The sequence below is a fragment of the Giraffa tippelskirchi genome, chromosome 10 (genome assembly GCF_054371585.1).
Source record: "Giraffa tippelskirchi isolate mGirTip1 chromosome 10, T2T-mGirTip1v1.2.pri, whole genome shotgun sequence".
Classification (NCBI taxonomy): domain Eukaryota; kingdom Metazoa; phylum Chordata; class Mammalia; order Artiodactyla; family Giraffidae; genus Giraffa; species Giraffa tippelskirchi.
The window spans coordinates 70,874,912-70,896,396 of NC_137284.1; the positions used below are offsets into that span (position 1 = coordinate 70,874,912).

Below are 21,485 nucleotides of genomic sequence, written 5' to 3' on the forward strand. Positions count from 1 at the left end.
AATCCACTGAGTGGGCTTAAAAAAAATGGATTGGTGAGAGTAAATAAAATGGTAAGTGAACTTGAAGACAAATTAATCAAAATTATACAATCTAGATTTTGAAAAGTGAAATGTTAAAAATTATGGAGTACTACTAATTTGAGTCAATACTGAATAGTCTAATAAACATGTGTTTGGAGTCCCAAGAGAGAACAGTGAGATGGTATACATATAATATTTAAGGAAAAACATGCAGATTTTTTCCCCAATTTGATTTAAAATATACTGTTGTGAACTCTAACCAATAAGGCAAGGAAAATAAATAACATAAATACAGGAAAGAAAGAAATACAAGACCATAAGTCATACATAGAGAACATTCCTTGTTGTTGTTTATTTGCTAACCATGTCTAACTCTGGCAGCCCCATGGACTATAGCCTGCCAGGATCCCTTGTCCATGAGATTTCTCAGGCAAGAATACTGGAGTGGGTTGCCATTTCCTGCTCCAGGGGATCTTCCCAACCCAGGGATTGAACCCATGTCTCCTGCATTGGCAGACAGATTCTTTACCACTGGCCACCTGGGAAGCCCCCAAAACATCCCAGAGACTCTTAAAACAAATTAGTTTAAACCCGTACAAACAATTCTTCCTATGAAGATATAGTAATCAATAAAGTAAGGTATTCATATAAGAGGAGACAAATAAACCAATGAAAAAGAAGTTTAAAATTGGATCTAAAAAATAAATAAATAAATAAATAAAATTAAAAAAATAAAAAACAATTGGATCTAACCATATACATGGTCAATTTCTTTTCAACAAAGCACTCAGATAACACAATGGATAAAAGAAAGTTTCCACAATAAATAACTCTGGCGTAAGTGGATGTGTGCATAGAAATAATAAATTTTGACCCTTACCAAATATTATTCACAAAAATTTATTCCAGTGTTACATACCCAAAGGTAAAATTCAAACTCAAAAATTTCTGAAAGTAATGCTAGTATAATTTGTCTCAGAGTTCATGAAGGCAAATATTTCTTAGAGAAAATATGACTAAACTAAATAACTGCAGTTTTAATGATAAATTAATCTTCAAAATTTAATATTTCTTTTCATGAAAAGTCATCAAGAAGAAAATAAAAAGGCATGCTGAGGGAATAAAAAGAAATATATTTAAAATACAAATATAAAATACATATACTTAACAATGATTTATATCTAGAATCTATAACAAATTTCAACAAATCAATTAGGCAAACAAATAAAAAGAATCTGAACAGTCATACATGTATTTAGTGGATACTGCTTTAATGTATCAGTGCCTAATAAATACATGTAATACTGCTAAAGATCATTAGTTACCAGGGAAGTATTATCACAAAATGATAACTCTTAATCCACATTAGAATGGGTAGAACTAAGGTTACCATTTCATTTTTATCCTATCTCCCAGGCATCCCAAATATCCCTCTTCTGGGAAGACAGTCGGTACCCAAGTATACTTCTAGAGGCATTTTAGGTACATGTGAACATGTAAAACAGAGTTGTTTTTTAGCATACAAATATTAGTATATACTAGACTCTGTTGTGTAACTTGGTGTATTTGGAGATCCATCCATATTAGTACATAAAGAGATCATTCATATTTATAACTGAAAATAATGTTCCATATAGAAGCTCCAGTTCAGCACTATTAAAATCATCAAATCATATGGTTCAAATCTTCAATATCAAATAATTATTTTTTCTATTTCTTTGCTCAACCATCACCTGATATGTATATGAACAATATGCTAACCCAAATTTAAGTGAAATCAAATGCATGATAAAGTTACTACTATTACTGTATTGTCTAAATCAGTTAACACTTATCATCTGAGAGTTAGTCACTCAGTATCTGACTCTTTGCGACTCCATGGACTGTAGCTCAGCAGGCTCCTCTGTCCTTGGAATTCTCCAAGCAAGAATACTGGAGTGGGTTGCCATTTCCTTCTCCAGGAGATATTCCCAATCTAGGGATCAAACTCGGGTCTCCCGTATTACAAGCAGATTCTTTACTGTTTGAGCCAATAGGGAGTCTAATATCTTAAAAAATAATTCCAATATTCCACAGTTACTAAGTTTAAACATGTATTAAATATTGTTTTTTCTAATTACATGTAGAAAACTCACAAGAAAAAGTATAAAACTATATATCGCAGACACTAGATGAATGAACAATAAACAAAAATCTAGTCATAAAAATTAAGCAGCAGTGTATACTTGGAAGCAGAATGTTTTGTAACTTTTCCCCAAAAAAGGAAGGAGATAGATGCTATTGTTTTCACTGAAGTAACTCGAAACTACGCAAAAAATTTCATTATAAACTCTTTAAACTCATTATAAACTCTATATGACCTACTTTATCTCTCATTTATAGTTTTTCAAAAACATGTTAGTTTTTTTTTTTCCTTCCTCTTATCCTATCTGATTAAAAGGAACAAACTTCTCTTCACTTTTAGAAAATCAGTCCTTCCTTAAGGCCAGATTCCCCTCCGTTTAAGAAGTGACTTTATGGTTGTCAGCAGAAGTAAAATAACTGTAAGAAATCAACCCTCCATCCAGGTACGGACAGAGCTCTTTGGTCATCACGGCCATATCTGTGGCTCATATACTGCTTCTGTGAATGGAGCCCCAAGGATTATGTCTGAAGTAAAACAGTGCCAAAGTAGCCTAAAGGGGCTAACATACTTTAAAGTCATGAAGTGGGTATTTCTCTAGGCTAAAGCCCATTGTTTTCAGCTTTTGTTTCTTAATCTAATATGTATTCATCTTTAAAAAGTAGGGCAAAAGCATGATAATTTTTTTTCTTTTAAAAAGGTGGTCTTCTCCCTCCAGCTCTCTGTATCACTTGATACAGTTCTCTGCATCAATTCTCTATATCACTCTCTAGAAGCAGCCACTGCTATGAATCTCTTGGCTCTACTTCCTGAGTGGTCCTGTTATTAGTAAAAATTATAGTATGATATCTCTAATAATTAATGTAATTAAGTACACAGCTGCAAAAAATCTTAGAAATGTATTCACAACTAATGTATAATTTAAAATTCCAGGAACTTTAATTTCAGAAGGTATGTTCTTACTTCTGTGCAGCTTAACTGTAGTGACTGTACTTAAAAAAGTACAAAGTACAACACAAGTGAGAGGCTCTAATGCACTGCTTTCAAGTTAGAAGTGAAGCCACATGGAGCTTCTGAGCCTAAATGTCTGACTACTGACTTTTCTCCACTCTCCACTTTCTTCCTAGGATGGAACTCGAGCCTTGGCTCATGGACTTTTCGGACGGCTATAGGAAAAGGTGGAAGTTCCTTAGGCACCATTATTCTGTATCCAAACTAATACTAGGCCCAACACATGGCATGACCTGGAGCAGAGCTGCTATAAAAATGTAATTCTCCTTTAACCCCTCCATGTAAATCACTGGAAAGTTTCCCTCCACTGATTTAAACAAATTTGGTCTTTGACCTCTGGAGTCTGAATTGGCCTCAACCACTCTTTCAGATGGTTGTAGTATTGACTGTTTGATGTATGTCAATTACCATAAAATGCAATACTATTTCATGACAGATCTTCAAATAATGCCACATATGTCCAAAGTTATGGTAACAGTCTCTTTATTCCAAGTAAATCAGTAGCATGAAATACTACAGATTAATGAAATAATGTACTTTGTTGTATCAAGCTTTGGCATCTACTGCAGCTGTGATTTGTGGTATTGTTCAACCAGTTGCAACACCTGTCAACATGCTTCCTCTAGGACTTCAAAAGGCTTCCGATAAATACCAAATGCTTGAAAGGGTTCTCATGTGTATAAGTAAGAATTTTTCTGGGTCTGTGATTTTGGGTATTTAACAACCAGATCAGTACGATAGTTCATAAAACAATCAGTTTTTTAATGATCTATCTGCAAACATTCAAGTCTGACAATTTGAAATACCACAGAGGACCTAAGAAATTATACTTGTCCACTTTTTCTGTAGGAAAAAAAACTTAATATACTGAATACTCTTTAAGTAAAACCTAAACTCTAAAATTAGAGCAAGATTTCCAATCAAAAAATATTTTGATAATTTCTTTAACATTAAGCTTCACAAGGAGTTTTCAAGCAGTGTCTACCAACTGATAAATACACACATATAAATGTATAACTATTATATACCTTATATAATTAAACACTGCTTATTATATAATAATAAGTTATATTACAAATATAAATTATTATACTAATATATTAAACATATAAACAAAGTATTCACAAATATATACTTTATATATATATATATTTAGAGATAAATGTATATCTCTAAATTGAAATGAATTTCAACATCTTTTGTGAACAATGTTTAATAAAGTGTAATACAGGAAGATATTGTATTGAATACAGTATTAAAATGTTTTGGTACTTAATAGTTCAAAAAATTGTTTTATTTAATTGAGACCAACTGGCCTCATTGGTTCTTATAAACTTTGCAATATATATTCAGTAAAAAGGAATAAAAATGAACAGATGTTTCTCCTTAAAGAAGGCAGACAAAGATTTTTCTTACACAATAAATCAGTTGCTAGTGGATTTCCAGGACATTGCTTTAGGCTATTTAGGTAGAAAACTTAAAGAAAAAAATTACCTTTGTATGGATCCAAAACTGGTAGAGGAGATTGAACTGAAGATGAACAGCATATACTGGAGGTGGTATGAAGAGGGCCAGGGGAGAGTAGAATATCTGAAAGATTAAAACATTGTACATTTTGTGCATAGGATTTCTCAACATAACATATACTATTACTAATGATTCAACATTCTGAGTCTATACTTCAGTGAATATATGCCTTATTCTTTAGCAAATACATCTTATTTGGTATATTTTATTGTCATGTTTGACTTCGCAACATTAATTTTCCACATGATTATAAAGTTATAGACACGTTGAAGCTAAGTCCACTGGACTTCTGCTTCACATTTAATATTGTCTGGCTAAAATAGCATACACGGTAGATTATTTCCTTAATTTTGAAAAGGTTGGGTGTATTTCCTCCAAGTAAAGAGGCTTTTTAATATACACAAAAACACTTTCTTTAAGTAAAAAAAATGTAGGAGCATGTTCCTTTATATCTTGACAGCTCCTAAACACTGTATTATTATGACATGCTGAGTAATAAAATGGAATTATAATAAAAGAAAGTAACTTCATATGAGAAGAGAATAGAATACATTCTCCCTTTACTTATTTTTTTTCTTTTTTTGTGGTTTACAATATCTCTTGATGTTTTCAAAGTTATTAAGGAAAGGGCTATGATATTGTGCCATCGTGGAAAAAGTTTTGAAGGTCCCTATTTCCTAACAGACGGAAATGCCTCCGCCTTGGAAAAACAACTTGTGCTTAAACCACAGAACTGGTTAGAATCAACTAACAAGCACAATCTGCTGTGTTCTCCCAATGACTTTGATCCCCAAGAGTGGATTCATGTTGTGAGAAAACATTTTGTTAAGTGAAAAACTAAACAACCAAATAGGAAGAAAAAGAAGCTGACTTCCACTTACACTTTGGGATTTATAAAGCTAATATTTCCAAAGGATGAGATATTTTTTAAAAATATGTTTTCAGAATAGTACAATTTTATTTCTGAATCATTTTAAAGCTTTTGTTCTCAATTAGACCAAATATTATTTCAACAATGTTTAGTAATGATGATATATTTGAAATCAGACATTTATGTAAACTCTTCTAGTTTTTGTTTCAAACTTTAAGTCATGAAAAATCTTAACTGTCATCACAACAGGGTCAATTTCATTATTTATAAATTCATTATTAAGCATTGGATTAGATTAGTGAGCAACAAAAGAACACTGGGCTCTTATTCAAGACATTCCCTTTTAAGCCTTCATTCCACTACAGAATCACTCTGTAATATTTACGAATTTCTTAAACTTCTCTAGGCTTCAGTTTCCAGTTCAAATGAATGGTGAAAGAGAAGACCATTTGAAATCTAGCCATCTTTTTAGTTCCAAAAGATTTCTAGTATTTTGATTTGATTATACTAATATATTAAAATAGTTCTCTTACATTAGGCTTAAAAATATTTGAAAAACATGCATGACCTATAATTTAACTATTTTGTTTAATAAGCTAAGGAATATCTTAGAAAGTTTGAGATGTAAATGAAAATGTAGAACAAGATTATCTGGGATGCTTACTAAATAGTTCTATTTGGAAAGACAGTGCATTCAAGATGTACATTTAAAGTTCATTATCATTCCTTAAAGTGTGAAAAAATAGTCCTTTGAGATAACAACAGTTATTATGGGAAAGGGTGTTCTATCATCAGAAAAATTGTGAAGAGATGAGTTAGGCAAGTGAAGTTTCTTTGCCATAGGACTTCTCAGAGTCTTTATTGTGCTAGTACAAACCACAAGTCTGTGAACCCAAAGAACATTTCCTTAAGGAATTTTCCCTAAGATTAGATTTCCTAAACATGTATTTGTTGAACCATGCTCTTAAGTTGGAAGAATCAATATTCTAAAATGCACATATTATTGAAGGCAATATGCAGAGTCATTGTAATCTCTATCAAATCACCAATGGTATTTTTCTCAGAACTGGAACAAAGAGAAAAAAAAAATTAAATTTGCATGGAAACACAAAAGACCCAAAATAGCCAAAACAAGCTTCAGAAAGAAGAATGAAACTGGAGGAATAACTGTCCTTGACTTGAGACTATACTACAAAACTACAATACTCAAAACAGTATGGTACTGACACAAAGCCAGACACATAGATCAATGGAACAGAATAGAAAGTCCAGAAATAAACCCACACATTCATGGTCAATTAATCTATGACTAAGGAAGATGGAATATGTAATGGAGAAAAAACTGTCTCTTCAATAAGTGGTCCTGGGAAAACTGGACAGATATATGTAAAGGAATAAAATCAGAACATTTTCCAATACCATATACAAAAATAATCTCAAAATAGATTAACAACCTAATGTAGGATGGGATATGATAAAATACATAGAGTAAAACACAGATAGAACACTCTTTGACATAAATTGTAGCAATCTTCTTTTTTTGGAACCATCACCTAAAGCAATGGAAACAAAAGTAAAAATAAACAAATGGGACCTAATTAAATATAAAAAGCTTCTGCAGAACAAAGGAAACCATAAAAAAAAACACAACATATGGGATGGGAGAAAATATTTGCAAAGAATGCAACTGACAAGGGCTTAATTTCAAAAATATACAAAGAGCTAATACATCCTAATATCAAAAAGCAAACAATCCAATAAAAAAAAATGAGCAGAAACAGAGATTTCTCCAAAGAAGATAGACAGATGGCAAATAGGCACATGAAAAGATGCTCAACATTGCTAATTATTACAGAAACACAAATGAAAAATACAGTGAGGTATTACCTCACACCAGTCAGAATGGCCATCATAAACAACAACAACAAAAACTCCAAATATAATAACTGCTGGAAAGGATGTGGAAAATTACTCTTGGTGGGTATTACTCTTGGTGGGAATGAAAACTGCTCTTTTCCAGTCCTGTGGCCACTGCTGAGTTCTCCATATTTGCTGACATATTGAAAGCGGCACTTTCATAGCATCATCTTTCACGATTTGAAATAGCTCAACTGGAATTCCATCACCTCCACTAGCTTTGTTTGTAGTAATGCTTTCTAAGGCCCACTTGATTTCACATTCCAGGATGTCTTGCTCTAGGTAAGTGATCACACCATCATGATTATCTGCATCATGAAGATCTTTTTTGTACAGTTCTTGTGTGTATTCTTGCCACCTCTTCTTAATATCTTCTGCTTCTGTTAGGTCCATACCATTTCTGTTCTTTATTGAGCCTATCTTTCATGAAATGTTCCTCTAATTTTCTCGAAAAGATCTCTAGTCTTTCCCATTCTGTTGTTTTCCTCTATTTCTTTGCATTGATCTCTGAGGAAGGCTTTCTTATCTCTCCTTGCTATTCTTTGGAACTCTGCATTCAAATGGGTATATCTTTCCTTTTCTCCTTTGCTTTCCGCTTCTCTTCTTTTCACAGCTATTTGTAAGGCCTCCTCAGACAGCCATTCATAGTAGCAGATACAATGGTCATCTGATTTAAATTCACCCATTCCAGTCCATCTTAGTTCACTGATTCCTAGAATGTTGATGTTCAGTCTTGCCATCTCCTGTTTGACCACTTCCAATTTGCCTTGATTCATGGACCTAACATTCCAGGTTCCTATGCAATATTGCTCTTTACAGCATCGAACCTTGCTTCTGTCACCAGTCCCATCCACAACCGGGTGTTGTTTTTGCTTTGGCTCCATCCCTTCATTCTCTCTGAAGTTATTTCCCCACTGATCTCTGGTAGCATATTGGGCACCTATAGACCTGGGGAGTTCATCTTTCAGTGTCCTATCTTTTTGCATTTTCATACTGTTCATGGGGTTCTCAAGGCAAGAATACTGAAGTGGTTTGCCATTACCTTCTTCAGTGGACCACATTCTGTCAGAATATATTACTCAGCCATTCAAAAAAAAGTAAATAATGCCAGTGGTTCAACATGCATGGATCTAGACATTATAACGCTAAGGGAAGTAAGTCAGAGAAAGACAGATATCATATGACATCACTTATATGTGAAATTAAACTATGATAAAAATAATTTATAAAACAGAAATAGACTCCCAGGCATAGAAAGCAAATTTATGGCTATCTAAGGGGAAAGAGGGTGCTAGAGGTGAAGAATTGGTGCCAGAAGTGAAGAATCTGCCTGTCAATGCAGGAGATATAAGAGATGCAGGTTCGATCCCTGGGTCAGGAAGATTACCTGGAGGAGGGCATGGCAACCCACTCCAGTACTTTTGACTAGAGAATCTGAAGGACAGAGGAGCCTGGTAGGCTATGGTCCACAGGGTCACATAGAGTCAGACACGACTGAAGGGACTTAGCACAGGCACACAAGGGAAAAAAAAAGGAGGGGGTTGGGATAAATTAGAAATTTGGGATTAACAGATTCATATTACTATACATTGGAGAAGGCAATGGAAGCCCACTCCAGTACTCTTGCCTGGAAAATCCCATGGACAGAGGAGCCTGGTAGGCTGCAGTCCATGGGGTCGCTAAGAGTTGGACACGACTGAGAGATTTCACTTTCACTTTTCACTTTCATGCACTGGAGAAGGAAATGGCAACCCACTCCAGTGTTCTTGCCTGGAGAATCCCAGGGACGGGGGAGCCTGGTGGGCTGCCGTCTATGGGGTCGCACAGAGTCGGACACAACTGAAGTGACTTAGCAGCAGCAGCATTACTATACATAAACTAGATAAACAACAAGGATCTACTATAGCACAAGAATTTATAGTTCAGTTCCCTATAAGATAGATTATATCTTATAATAACCTATAATGGAGGAGGACATGAATAAATTTTTCATTTATTTATAAATCTATTTTATAAACATTAATATATTTTATAAATGTATTCATATACTTATACATATATATATATATATATATATATATATGTAACTGAATCATTTTATCCAAATTAAAAGACACTTGCTCCTTGGAAGAAAAGCTATAACAAACCTAGACAGCATATTAAAAAGCAGTGACATTACTTTGCCAACAAAAGTCCGTATAGTCAAGGCTATGGTTTTTCAAGTAGTCATGTATGGATGTGAGAGTTGGACCATAAAGAAGGCTGAGTGCCAAAGAAGTGATGCATTTGAACTGTGGTGTTGGAGAAGACTCTTGAGAGTCCCTTGGAATGCAAGGAGATCAAACCAGTCCATCCTAAATGAAATCGATTCTGACTATTCATTGGAAGGACTGATGTTGAAGTTGAAGCTCCAACACTTTGATCACTTGATGCAAACAGCTGACTTATTAGAAAAGACCCTGATGCTGTGAAAGACTGATGGCAGGAGAAGGGGATGACAAGGGACGAGATGGTTGGATGGCTGGACTCTATGTACATGAGTCTGAGCAAGCTCCAGGAGATGGTGAAGGACAGGGAAGCCTGGCATGCTGCAGTCTATTGGGTCACAAAGAGTCAGACACGACTGAGCAACTGAACAACAATATATTTAACTGAAAATATATTTAACTGAATCACTATGCTGTATACCAGAAATATTATAAATCAACTATACTTCAATTAAAAACCTTATGAAACAATGTCTCAAATCCTACAAATCAGTAAATATAATGATGAACTGACAATTACAAAAATGAACTCAGACTGAATTCCAAAAAATGAAATTTCTAATAAGAAATAAAATTACATGTCAGGGAATAAATCACATGAAAAATATTAAAATTAATTTCTTGTGATTAATATAATACTGTAAAAAGAGACTAATGATACATTTAAGTTGCAGTTTCTAATACTGAGAACAACTTACTAAATGACATCCAGTTCTGAGAATTCTTCTTATCTATTCTATTTCCAAATCCTATACAGTTTTTAAAATCAGTTTAAATGCCACTATCATCAGAAAGCTTCAGATGGTACTAATTTGTCAGAAGAAATTTATTCTTCCTCAAACTTAAACTCTCAGTACCTAGGCCAGATGATATGATACTGTTTTCCAAATATATCCATTTCAGCCATGCATTCAAACCCATGTTATTCAGACTCCAAGACTCTTTAGCCTTGAATTACACTATTGAAAGTGAAAATGAAAGTTGCTCAATCATGTCCAGCTCTTTCCAAACCCTATGGCCTGTAGCCCGCCAAGCTCCTCTATCCATGGAATTCTCCAGGCAACAATACTAGAGTGAGTAGCCATTCCCTTCTCCAGGGCATCTTCCCATCCAGGGATTGAACATGGATCTCCCACATTGCAGGCAGGTTCTGTTCCATCTGAACCACCAGGGAAGCCCAGCTTAGGTTATTTTTCTTATCCTTTTATAAATACCATATATAATGGGGTTATAAAGGAAAGAAATGACACAAATCTGTAAATGTGAGGAGATAATGACAATAAGTCTTGGGGTGACCTTACAGCAGTGGTGAGATGAGTGGGTTTTATTCTGTTCATCAAGTAAATGGGGCAGGCATGGATGATGTGAGGAACATCATGAGGAAGAAACAACATGGCCCTGAGGGGGGACCATAAGTATTCTGGCATTGCTGAAGTTGTTGGGAGAATGCAGCAAGAGATTGGATGGAACCATGGAGTCTCAAGGATTCTGTGAACTCCCTTGATAGGACTACAATAAAGTGTGGGCTTGTGTGCATGGGGAAATATGTGATTTCTAAAGAAAAAATCTGTATGAGATGAGATGGTTGGATAGCATCACTTATTGATGGACGTGAGTTTGAGCAAGCTCCAGGAGTTGGTGATGGACAGGGAAGACTGGTGTGCTGCAGTCCATGGGGTTGCAAAAATTGGACACGACTGAGCAACTGAACTGAACTGAAAGGCTAACAGAGTTTTGTGAAGAGAACACTGATCATAGCAAACATCCTTTTCCAACAACACAGGAGATGACTCTACACATGAACATTAACAGATAGTCAATACCAAAATCAGATTGATTATATTCTTTGCAATTGTAAAGGAGAAACTCTATACAGTCAGAAAAAAAAAGACCTGGAGCTGACAGTGACTCAGACCATCAGCTCCTTATTGCAAAATTGAAGCTTAAGTTAAAGAAACTATGGAAAACCACTAGACCATTCAGGTATGACCTAAATCAAATCCCTGATGACTATTCAGTGGAGGTGATGAATAGATTCAAGGGCTTAGGTCTACACAGAGTGCCTGAAGAACTATGGATGAAGTTTCATAATACAGGAGGCAGTGACCAAAACCATCCCAAAGAAAAGGAAATGCAAGAAGGCCGTGGGATTGTCTGAGGAGGATTTTCAAATAGCTGAGGAAAGAAGAGAAACAAAAGAAAAGGGAGAAAGGGAAAGATCTACCCAATTGAATGCAGAGTTCCACAGAAGAGTAAAGAGAGATAAGAAGGCCTTCTCAAATGAACAATGCAAAGATATAGAGGAAAAAAATAGAATGGAAACGACTAGAGATCTCTCCAAAAAATTGCCAAGTTCAAGGGACTATTTCAAGCAAGGATGGGCATGATAAAGGATAAAAAGAGAAAGGACTTAAAAGAATCAGAAGAGGTTAATAAGAGGTGGCAAGAATAGATAGAAATACTATACAAGAAAGGTCTTAATAATTGGGATAACCACAATGGTTTGGTCACTCAACTAGAACCTGACATCTTGGAGTGTGAGGTCAAGTGGGTCTGATGAAGAATTACTACCAACAAAGCTAGTGGAGATAATGGAAATCCAGCTGTGCTATTTCAAATCCTAAAAGATGATGCTGTGAAAGTACTGCACTCAGCATACCAGCAAACTTGGAAAACTCAGCAGTGGGCACAGGGCTGTAAAAGGTCAGTTTTCATTCCAATCCAAAGAAACTCAATGTCAAAGAATGTTCAAACTACCATACAGTTGCACTCATTTCACATGCTTGTAAGGTTATGCTCAAAATTCTTCAAGCTAGGCTTCAGTAGTATGTGAACTGAGAAATTCTAGATGTACAAAGTGGGTTTAGAAAAGGCAGAGAAACCAGAGATCAAATTGCCAACATTAGCTGGATCATAGAAAAGGCAAGGAGATTCCAGAAAAATATCTATTTTGCCTCACTGACTATGCTAAAGCCTTTGACCCTGTGCATCACAACAGACTATGGAAAATTCTTAAAGAAATAGGAATATCAGGCCACCTGACCTGTTTTCTGAGAAACCTATATTCAGGTCTAGAAGCAACAGTTAGAATCAGACAGGGAACCACACACTGGTTCAAAATTGGGAAAGGAGTAGTATAATGCTGTATATTGTCACACGGTTTATGAACTTTTATGAAGAGTACACCATGTGGAATGCCAGGCTGCATGAATCACAAGCTGGAATCAAGATTGCTGGGAGAAATATCAACAACCTCAGATATGCAGATGACATCACCCTTATGGCAGAAAGCAAAGAGGAACTAAAGAGCCTTTTGATGAGGGTGAAAGAGTAGAGTGAAAACGCTGGCTTAAAACTCAACATTCAAAAACTAAGATCATGGCATCCAGTGCCATTGCTTCATGGCAAACTGAAGGGGAAAAAATGGAAGCAGTAACAGATTTTATTTCCTTTGACTCCAAAATCATTGTGGATGGTGACTGCAGTCAGGAAATTAAAAGACACTTGTTCCTTTTAAGGATAGTTATCACAAACCTTGACAGAGTATTAAAAAGCAGAGATATCACTTTACCAACAAAGGTGCATGTAGTCAAAATGATGGTTTTTCCAGTAGTCATGTATGGATGTGAGAGTTGGACCATAAAGAGAGCTGAGTGCCCAAGAATTGATGCTTTCAAATTGTGGTGCTGGAGAAGACTCTTGAGAGTCCCTTGGACAGCAAGGAGATCAAACCAGACAATCCTAAAGGATATCAACGCTGAATATTCACTGGAAGGACTGATGCTGAAGCTGAAGCTCCGATATTCTGTCCACCAGATGTGAAAAGCCAACTCATTGGAAAAGATCCTCATGCTGGGAAAGACTGAAGTCAAGAGGAGAAAGAGGAAGCAGACAAGGAGATGGTTATAAAGCATCACTGACCGAATGCACATGAATCTGAGCAAACTCTTGGAGACAGTGAAGGACAGGGGAGTGTGGAGTGCTGTAGTCCATGGGGTCCAAATAGTCAGACTCAACTTAGCGAATGAACAACCAGCAACAGCAACAGACACTGGTTAAACCAGAGAGGGAGTCTTTTAATGTGATTATAAGGAGACTGAATTTATCCTAGACCAGGAGAGAGTAGTTAATGTACGTGGTTTTTTAAGCTTGTAAGAAATTTTAAAATGGCATGAAATCCTATTTCTATAACCCAGGGAAAAATCATATACATTCAACCACAGCAGTAGCTGTAGGGATGGAGAAGCAGAATACATGCAAGAGATCTATGGATTTGGTAACTATTTAAACATAGGAGATGAGAGAAGCAGAGGAGAATCAGATGACACCCAGATTTCTGGCTTGTGTGAAGAATGATATTTCATCAAGATGGTGTACAGGAGGAAAACTAGATTTATAAATTTCAACCTAGGGGATATTGTGTTGAAGAGCTTGAGGAATATTCAAAGAAAGCTGTTGAGTAAGCAAATATGTCCTACAAATATCAATTAAACTAAAAAATTACCTTGGATTTGCAGCCATGGATCAGTGGAGCAGTAGGCCTAGAATCCAAACCTCAGTAGGTTTAAGAGTCATTCAATGAGAGTGATGAAGTACAGGTAGGTTTGATTTACTTCTCTTTTTCTCTGAGAACAAGGAAGAAAAGAGCTAGAAGTATTTCTTGAATATAAGATATGGATGAGGGAGGAGTGTGTACATGTATGTATGGTGTGTGTGTATAGGTGCGTGTGTGTGTATAGGTGTGTGTGTACGTATAGAGGTGTGTGTGTGTAGAGGTGTGTGTGAGTGTATAGGTGTGTGTGTATGTATGGTGCACGTGCATGTATAGGTGTGTGTGTGTGTAGGTATGTATGTATGCATAAGTGTATGTGTGTATGCAGAGGTGTGTGTGTGTTTGTGTGTGTATATTTTAATGTGAGAAACGTGAGGATATTTATGATGTATTCAGAAAGAGTCAGTTGAGAGGAAGAAGAATAAATGCCAAGAGATGTTGATAAGACAAAGTTCAAGAGAGGAACAAAGTAGAAGCAAAGTCACCAACCTAGGGATTGTTGTCATTGTTATTTTAGTAGCTAAGTTGTGTCTGACTTTTTTTGTGACCCCATGGATTGTAGTCCACCAGGCTCCTCTGCCTGTGGGATTTCCCAGGCAAGAATACTGGAGTGGGTTGCCATTTCCTTCACCAGGGGATCTTTCTGGCCCAGGGATCGAACCCACATCTCCTGCATTGGAAGGTGGATTCTTTACCACTGAACCACCAGAGAAGCTCTGTCTAAGGGTCAGATCTCTTGAAGAGAGGTGAACATTTTCTACAAAACTGGAGGTTAAAATGTATATGTACTTGTGAATTCACAAATCTTAATTAAAATATCTGAGCAGAAGAAAAAAGAGGGAAAACCAGAAAAACTCTCATTTCTCTGTGAAGTTTTAAATTCATATATTGGCTGATCAAAAAAAAAAAAGAGGCAACAGCAGAGATGAGATCTTGAGAACACTGCAGAATTCTAGAAAGGCTTCTCCCAGGTAGGGGAAGGCTCATGTTTATACCTTGGCAAACATCAATGACAGCTCATCTGTATCTGGAAGCCATTCATGGAGGGATAACAAGCTCCCAGCTGGGACTGGAGGACTCCATGGTGCTTGACAAGCTGAGGATAGGGGTGACGTAGGGTGACCACATTCAAGCAAGGCTAGAGGACCTACAGGCAGATGTAACAGAACAAGGTAGCCTGTGCTTGCCAGGGTGTAGGTGTTAGTCACTCAACCATGTCCAACTCTTTGGGACTCCATGGACTATAGACCACCAGGTTCCTCAGTCCATGGTATTCTTCAGGTAAGAATACTGGAGTGGGTTGCCATTCCTTTCTCCAAGAGATCTTCCTGACCCAGGGATTGAACCTAAGTCTCCTGTGTTGCAGGCAGGTTCTTTACCACCTGGGCCAACAGGGAAGCCTTTGAAGTCCTTGCCAGAGTCCTTGGAATTAAGCATCTTAGATTAGATGTAGTAGGAAGCATATGCTGAGAGTATGTGCTTGTGTTTGTACTTCAGTTCAGTTCAGTTCAGTTCATTTGCTCAGTCATGTCCGACTCTTTGCAACCTCATGGACTGCAGCATGCCAGGCCTCCCTGTCCATCACCAACTCCCAGAGTTTACTCAAACTCCTGTCCATTGAGTTGGTAATGCCATCCAATCATCTCATCCTCTGTCATCCCCTTCTCCTCCTGCCTTCAATCTTTCCCAGCATCAGGGTCTTTTCAAATGAGTCAGTTCTTCACATCAGGTGGCCAAAGAATTGGAGTTTCAGCTTCAGCATCAGTCCTTCCAATGAATAATCAGGACTTATTTCATTTAGGATGGACTGGTTGGATATCCTTGCAGTCTAAGGGACTCTCAAGAGTCTTCTCCAACACCACAGTTCAAAAGCATCAATTCTTTGGCACTCAGCTTTCTTTATAGTCCAACTCTAACATCCATACATGACTACTGGAAAAACCATAGCCTTGACTAGATGGATCTTTGTTGGCAAAGTAATGTCTCTTCTTTTTAATATGCTGTCTAGGCTGGTCATAACTTTCCTTCCAAGGAGTAAACATCTTTTAATTTCAAGGCTGCAATCACCAACTACAATGATTCTGGACCCCCAAAAATAAAGTCTGACACTGTTTCCCCATCTATTTGCCATGAAGTGATGGGACCAGATGCCATGATCTTAGTTTTCTGAATATTGAGCTTTAAGCCAACTTTCTCACTCTCCTCTTTCACTTTTATCAAGAGGCTCTTTAGTTCTTCTTCACTTTCTGCCATAAGGGTGGTGTCATCTGCATATCTGAGGTTATTGATATTTCTCCCAGCAATCTTGATTCCAGCTTGTGCTTCCTCCAGCCCAGCGTTTCTCATGATGTAATCTGCATATAAGTTAAATAAGCAGGGTGACAATATACAGCCTTGACATACTCCTTTTCCTATTTGGAACCAGTCTGTTGTTCCATGTCCAGTTCTAACTGTTGCTTCCTGACCTGCATACAGGTTTCTCAAGAGACAGGTCAGGTGGTCTGGTATTCCCATCTCTTTAAGATTTTTCCACAGTCTCTTTAACAATTTTCCAAGTGTTTCTACTTAGAAAGTCTTTATCTTTCTGACTTTCTTCATTCTGTATAATAGGCTCTAGATTCATCCACCTCATTAGAAGTGACTCAAGCGAAGTAAGTCAGAAAGAGAAAGACAAATACCATATATTAACAGGTATATATAGAATCTAGAAAGATGGTGCTGATGATCCCATATGCAGGGCAGCAAAGAAGACACATGCAAAGAACAGACTTTTGGACTCTGGGAGAAACAGAGGGTGGGATGCTTTGAGAGAATAGCATTGAAACATATACATTACCATATGTAAAATAGATAACTAGTGCAAGTTTGATGTCTGGAGCAGGGCACCCAAAGCCAGAGCTCTGTGACAACCTGGAGGGATGGGGTGGGGGGGGAGGGAGTTGAGGATGGAAGTGATGTATGTATTCCTATGGCCAATTCATACTGATGTATGGCAAAACCCATCACAATAGTGTAAAGTAATTATCCTCCAATTAAAATTAATTAATTAATAAAAATAAAACAGGAAAAAATTCTTTATCTTAAGATACGTAGGCCCAACTTTCTTTTCTCATTTCTCTGCTCTTAGCCATTTCCCCCTTTCCTCATTCCAGCTTTTTATAGTTCCTATATTCTCACCATAATCATGCTGTGAAGGGTTGAGTTATGTCTCTTACAAAGGGAGATTTGGATATGGACATGAAGAGAGGAAGAATTCCATGTGAAGAGGAAGGTAGAGATTAGAGTGATAACATCTACCATCCAAAGAATACCAAAAGCTGCCAGCTAACCACCAGAAGGAAACAACCTTGTTGATATTTTGACTTTCAGTTTCTAGCCTCCAGAACTATGAGACAATGCATTTTAGTTGTTCCAAGTCACAGAGCTTTGGCTTCTTTCTTAAGGTAGTTCTAAGAAAATAATATGTGTACCATATATTGTATGCATATGTACATACCATATATTGTACACATATCCCCTAAATTTGCCATCCCCTAAATTTATCATTTATGTGCTAAGTCACTTCAGTTGTGTTTGACTCTCTGCAATCCCATGGACTATAGCCCACCAGGCTCCTCTGGAATGGGTCGCCATGCCCTCCTCCAGGGGATTTTCCCAACCCAGGGATTGAACCTCAGTCTCTTATGTCTACTGTATTGGCAGGCAGGTTCTCTACCATTAGTACCACCTGGAAGGCCCCAATAATTTTGTGCTTTCATGGACATTCTCCTTCCACATAATGTTCCACTTACAACCATATTCATGGCAAAATTTTTATCCTTCTTATAGATTGGGCTCAAGCCTCTACTGTTCTGCCATGCTTCCCTTGGCCCTCCATGGTTCTCAGAGCAGATATAACTTTCTATAGTCTCAACAACTTGTATTGCCATGGTTGTAGGGTTGCTTCAATCCTTCAAAGGAAAAAATAATCACCTTAAGAATACAAGTTCATATCTTACTTCTCTTCATATCCCCAACCTCTGCCACCATGAAGACTTCTACCAGTCAAAAGTGTATAGGCAAAAAAAAAAAAAAAGCATGAGTGGATGCACTTCTCAAAACAACAACATGTAAAGGGAATTGAGTATTTTATCCACTTTCACCTGTTTTTCTAAAGTGCCAATAAGTTGATGCAGTTTTATGTAGAGTACCTCACTATGATAGAGGCTTCCCTGGCAGCTCAGACTATAAAGAATCCACTTGCAATGCAGGAGACCTGGCCAGGAAGTTCCCCTGGAGAAGAACTGACATCCCACTCCAGTATTCTTGCCTGGGAAATCCCATGGACAGAGGAGCCTGGCAGGCTACCCTCCATGGCATTAAAAAGAGTCAGACATAACTGAGCGACTGAGCACACATGTACACTTCACTATGACCCCCTTATTTATCCTTCATTATAAGGACTACAAATGACTATTGTAAAGAAAAGTATCAAACATCAAGGGAAATTTTTCTTACCCAATTTCAAAGCAAGTAAGTAAACAGCAAAATAGTTCCATTTTGCTGATCTATGCTATACTCAAGGATATGAAAGACACAAACTGGTAGAGGGCTTCATTTATTTAATGTCTGGACACAAATTTTGCTTTAGTAGCTGTCTTTGAGTGGAGGTTGAAGGTGGTGAAGGAAGACCATGGAGTTCTGAGGCAAGGTCTTGAGAGAGGTTTTGTTGTTTCACTTCATGGGGGGCTCAAGGCATGCTTTCCCTCCATGACATAAGAGTTATGAGAATTTTATCCCCAGTGAATTTGACTGCATTACATCAAAGTTGTTAGTTTCTTGCGTCTATTTTTTCACATTTATCTTTACAGAACTCCAACTCCCCCCATATTGAAAAATAGTCTTTGCTTATGTAGTTTGGCAGGGAGTACATTGTAATAAAAAGATCTGACATTTTGTAAAATGTTTCTCTGCAGTTTTATGTGTAATATAAAAACAATATTATACATGTGAATCATACTTGATATAGTTCAAAGAATTTACACACTCATTGTTAAAGGTGATCCTCAAATAACAACATGAGGAGGCAGAGCGAATATTAATTGCCTAATTTCATGTACAAAATCACTGAGATTCAAACATTACTTAATTGGTTCGGGGTGGCAAATCTAGCTAGTAATTTATCTAAGGCTTGGACCCAGACCTCTTTCTTCCTAGTGAATTGCTCTCTTCTGTTTTCTAAATGAAATTAATATTTATTTTGTAATTACTATGCTCAAAAATAATATCACACATTAGCATATTCTCTAACTTACAACAGTTTTCACAAATTGATGGCATAACTATATGTCTTTCCTTTGATGCTGGTTAAAATTTACTTCTTTTTAGATTTTTTAATGTGCTCCTAAAGGAGATCAGTCCTGGGTGTTCATTGGAGGGACTGATGTTGAAGCTGAAACTCCAATACTTTGGCCACCTCATGCAAAGAGCTGACTCATTGGAAAAGACCCTAATGCTGGGAAGGATTGGGGACAGGAGGAGAAGGGGACAACAGAAGATGAAATGGCTGGATGGCATCACCGACTCGATGGACATGAGTTTGGGTAAACTCCAGGAGTTGGTGATGGACAGGGAGACCTGGCATGCTGCAATTCATGGGGTCGTAAAGAGTCAGACACGACTGAGTGACTGAACTGAACTGAATTGAATGTGTTCTAAACATATTTAACTAATTCTTATAATATTGATAATACTAATCTAAAAACAAGTACCTATGAGAGATACTACAGAACCTAAAAAGAAATTACATAACCCAGTCATTCAAATTAAGTGTTTATCATTTTTACTAAGCTTTTAAAAGAAATACTCAGCTTACTGAAATGTGGGTAGCTTACTACTTCCCATTCAATAGTTTCATATGTTATGTAAATATGTTAAAATATCTTTTATTCCAAAAAATAAATAACTTACTTACCCTATACTAAGTTTTTGAGAATCTATTTATTATAACAAAAACATTTAAATGAATGACAGGCTTAAATTACTTCACACTATGGCCTTTTCATTTTGACAACTATGAAACTTTCATTTTCTTCATTCATGTTATGTGCATTTATTAAGCACTGACTGCACTGGGTACTTTAAATATGCTAGTATAATAAAAGGGAAAAAATAGAAGTAGATTCATTTCCTTTAAAGTGTATATGCTGGCGTGAAATTCAACAATGCAAATGATAAGTATTTACAATAGAGATATACAAGGCTGGTAGCTCAGTTGGTAAAGAATCTGCCTGCAATGCAGGAGACCTCAGTTAGATTCCTGGGCCAGGACACTTCCCTGGAGAAGGGATAGGCTACCCACTCCAGTGGTAAAGAGACAGTAAAGCATCTGCCTGCAATGCAGGCAGGGAGAACTGGGTTTGATCCCTGGGTTGGGAAGATCCCCTGGAGGTGAGCATGGCTAACCCACTCCAGTATTCTTGCCTGGAGAATCCCATGGGTAGAGGAGCCTAGCAAGCTAAAGTCCATGGGGTCACAAAGAGTTGGACATGACTGAATGACTAAGCACAAGCATACAGGACAAAAAGAAGCGACCTGGGGAAAGCTATGCAGAAAGGAATTGAATCTTGAAGGAGATAATAATCAAAGGTAAAGCAAAAATAACTTTCTAGGCAGAGATACATGCATGTTCAATAAAATACCAGGCATTATGTCACAATAGATTTAGAGAATTGAAAACTGATTGTTCAGCTGGACATGGAGTGACAATGGGGGAGGGATGAAGATGAGATCAGAAAGACAGGTTGGATCAGGTTTAGACCAGCTCTGCCTGTGATAAAGACTCTATGATGTTCCTTTCTAACAGCTATAAAGTTTGTTCTGAGCAGGCATATTGGAAAGGTAACAGTGAGTGATGGATTGAGGCATCAAGAATGGAAACATGGTTACTTTAGCACCAGCACAGGTGAAGTCACTTCATTGGTATCTGACTCTTAGCAACCCTGTGGACTGTAGCCCTCCAGGTTCCTCTGTCCTTGGGATTCTCTAGGCAGGAATACTGGAGTGTGGGTTACCATGACTTCCTCCAGGGGATCTTCTTGACCCAGGGATCGAACCCATTTCTCTTAGCTCTCCTGCATTGGCTTGCAGGTTCTTTACCACTGAGCCATCTGGGAAGGCTGGTTACTTTAGAATAACAGCTGATTTAAAATAGCATGG

The 21,485-nt window shown here is 37.1% G+C and overlaps 1 protein-coding gene across 2 annotated transcripts in view; it reads right to left on the bottom strand.

Moving 5' to 3' along the window:
* AGMO (alkylglycerol monooxygenase) overlaps positions 1–21,485 on the bottom strand; it is a 380,825-nt gene that overhangs the window by 221,819 nt on the left and 137,521 nt on the right. For both annotated transcript variants that reach the window (XM_081537641.1, XM_081537640.1), the window contains exon 5: positions 4,649–4,744. In XM_081537641.1, the coding sequence (XP_081393767.1) occupies positions 4,649–4,744 (96 nt within the window). The remainder of the gene's footprint in view (positions 1–4,648; positions 4,745–21,485) is intronic.